Raw genomic sequence first — 3,472 nt, 5'->3', positions numbered from 1 at the left:
AAGATATTGCTCATGTAATAAATCAAACACAGTGGTACCCTGCCCACGTATTTCCATTTTTGGAAATGCTCCCTTATATACATTTACTTCTATATATGACATGAATAACTATTCGAAAGCTCCACTAGCCATTTCTAATTTAACATTGTAATACTAGAGGTAAGGAAGCTTGTCATCACCACCCACCGCCCACTCTTGGGATACTCTTTTACCAACAAATAGCGGGATTGACCGTCACATTATAACACCCCCACGGCTGAAAGGGCAAGCATGTTTGGTGAGACGGGGATTCGAACCCATGACCCTCAAGTTGGGAGTTGAGCATTCTAACCATCTGGCCGAAATACAGCTTAGTTACTAAGCTTGATAAATTATAGTGGAACTCTATGGTATTGATATAGTAATTTATGATTTTTTGCTTATTCAACTGTATATATAAAAGCAAAAAAATTATTTCGTTTCATATCCTTCACATGCAAAATTTTAAAAGGCTTAATAATCTACATCAAGCAGCAACCCAAGTACAAAGGTCGTAACTAGAAGAGATAATTGTTTGCTTTACTTCTTCATTTACTGTTTTAAGTTTTAAGAAAAGTAAGTTTAAGAACTTATTTCTAAATAGCAATAATCTATATACATATATATAATGTGTAATAATTAAAATGTGACTGTATTTTACAAAATACTAGTCTACTAAAACACAGCCAAGACAGGTCACTTTGTAAAGACTAAAGGTCAGTTTTATATTATTGGACACTGTAACATGAGTGCACATGTGCCACGTCATTGTAACTTCTGTATTGTTGGCTAGGCATGGTTGAAATGTCAGGGTAATAAAAATAATAAATATATATATATATATATAGATGTATTTATGTTTTCGTGCTATAATTTGTAGCCATTCTAGAATGAAAAAGGCATAATTTATATTTATTTTCTTTTTTTTCTAACGTGGTTGTGAGATTGGTCTACGTGAGTGCACATGCATCGCGTCATTGTAACGTCTGTATTGTTTGACAGGCATGGCTGAAAGGTCAATATAATAAATATATATATAAATGTATAATGTTGTGAGACTTAAGCTATTTAGTCAAAACATTTATGTTTTCGTGTTATAATCTGTAGCCATTCTGAAATGAAAAAGGCATAATTCAGATTTATTTTGTAATTTTTTTAATGTGGTTATGAGATCGGTCAAATCGACCAAATCTATACAGAGATTCATTACTGAAAATAACAGATAAAATATAAAGATTTTCTCAAGAAACCTTTGATAACTATTTGGACATTATAAAGATTTTGCATGTGAAATTTGAAAATTTTCTGATGCACAAAAGTATTTCTAATCTTAAAATGAAAATTACTTTGCATGTTGTTAAAATTTTGAGATAAAGTATATGTTCAAGTTATTACTTTGAAATGTATGATTGCTGTTAAACTTACATTGTTTTAATTAAGTTTAAACATTCCCCGTCAGTTGACAGGTATTTCAGATTGTTTAAAATCAAATATTTTTCTGCAACTTATTACTGTAACTTACATCCATAATCTGAGTTATTACCAACTAATATTAGATTTTTTTAGGGTTTTTTTCATGCTTTTAATTGTGTTTGAAAGTTTAATATTTACTAGCCAAAGTATGTGAAGTAAAAGTAAAAGAATAATTGCAAGAAATTAATGTTTTGGGATTAAATATTTAGAATTCAGGATTATGGCATATCTTTCAGTGATGTGGAATAATGAGTAACTTTGTCAGTGTTGCTTTATTTGTTAACTATCTCACCCATTATTCAGTGTTTTAGATTTTAAATATTAATTATCATATGATAAAATGTGAAAGTGTCTAGTTGACCAGTAACTGATCATGTAAGAAGATATACAGAAACCTCATAAAGTGAGTTGAAACTAATTTTGTGAATTATAGTTATGTATTTTTTTATTCATTAATGGTAGTTTATGAACATGATGCATGATGACAAAAAACAAATGAATTCCTATTAAATTTATGAAAGGTGCATCTTTTGAGTTAAAAATAAGTTAATCCATGGTAAGTTGTTTTCTTTTTGCATGCATGCATGGATAGCATGAATTATCTCTCTCTGTTGAAATTGAGGATGACACAGGAAAGATTTTTTTTATAAATCTTGTTTTAATTTCAAAAGATAAAACTTGTTAGAATTGTTACCCAGTACTTGAGAAAATTTTTCTAAATAACTTGACAAATTTCTTTGAAGTGGATTATTTATCAAGATCTTGTTAATTTATTTTGAGATTATAGTAATGTTTATTCATTGTCATCAGACATATTTTGTTATTGGAGTACATGCATAGACCAACAGCTATTATCACTTCTATATATGTGTTGTTATTTTCTAATTATTCAGCTACAATTTACTTTTTTCATGACTTCTAATTAACTTTCTTGATGCATTTGTCATATTTATGACATCTCTTCGATTATTTTTTGACTTCTTCTATCATCATAAATAATGATCCCTACCATTACCTTGGCAGGTATTTCAATTTAAACGATACCTATAGTATCGTGCAGTTTTATACTACATGCACTTACTCTATCTGCATATATCTGACTCTTCATAAGTTTTGTCTGTGAATTTTTTCCTTTGGTTTTTCTTTCCTTCATAATTCCTTATATAATTTTATACAAATTGTTATTTAACCATTGCACACATTTCTTCTATAAGATTCTTTTTCAGTGCATGTGCACTTGTATAAAAGATGTCGTACAGCATAATTCAAAGCAAACGTTGAACACACAAACTTATAACAAAAAACAAACAAGATTAGAAAGTTTTTTATTACAGAATTCTGGGTTATCAATCAGTTATTAAAAGTTATAACATTTATTTTGAAACCTTTAAAATTGCAAGACAATACAGCACTGTGTTTCACATTGTGTTGTTTTAACATCAACATAGGTGCTGTAAAAAAGTTTTCTTTCAGGATAATGTATGCAATCGTCTATTAAAACCACTTTAAATTGATTATTATCATGAGAATTTACCTATAAAATATTCTTCACATTTATATTGATTACCCTGATTTGATGGGTTAATGTTATTTACTTAGGTTACGTGTCGAACCATTGGTATCGGAACTTACTTGGTTCGACTTGGCAGCAGAGTGATTCAGGTTGAAAATTCCCACATAATTTTGACAGGAGCTGGAGCACTTAACAAGGTACTCCTCCTCTATAAAAATGTTCACTTACTTTTCAAACAAAATAAATCAGAACCCGAAAATAATGGTTGCTATAAAACCCATTAAAAATTTTTTGTCTATATTGTAAACATGTATTTTCAATCATACTTTAAAGAATAGAAAAATCTGATTGGGGTTTATTCAGTGTTATTAAAGTGATCAGAGTATTTTTGTTTTTAGCCTTGTAAACATTCTATTTAAAAACATGTTTTACTTAAAATCTGCCCCCCAGTGGCACAGCGGGATGTCT

The 3,472-nt window shown here is 29.3% G+C and overlaps 1 protein-coding gene across 4 annotated transcripts in view; it reads left to right on the top strand.

Moving 5' to 3' along the window:
- LOC106467551 (acetyl-CoA carboxylase) overlaps nucleotides 1–3,472 on the top strand; it is a 156,452-nt gene that overhangs the window by 135,860 nt on the left and 17,120 nt on the right. For all 4 annotated transcript variants that reach the window (XM_022395748.1, XM_013927912.2, XM_022395750.1 and 1 more), the window contains one exon: nucleotides 3,091–3,201. In XM_022395748.1, coding sequence (XP_022251456.1) covers nucleotides 3,091–3,201 — 111 coding nt within the window. The remainder of the gene's footprint in view (nucleotides 1–3,090; nucleotides 3,202–3,472) is intronic.

Source organism: Limulus polyphemus, unplaced genomic scaffold, assembly GCF_000517525.1.
Source record: "Limulus polyphemus unplaced genomic scaffold, Limulus_polyphemus-2.1.2 Scaffold2657, whole genome shotgun sequence".
NCBI classification, from domain to species: Eukaryota; Metazoa; Arthropoda; class Merostomata; order Xiphosura; family Limulidae; genus Limulus; species Limulus polyphemus.
The sequence above is the reverse complement of the archived record's forward strand: the minus strand, read 5'-3'. Positions and strand labels throughout refer to the sequence as shown.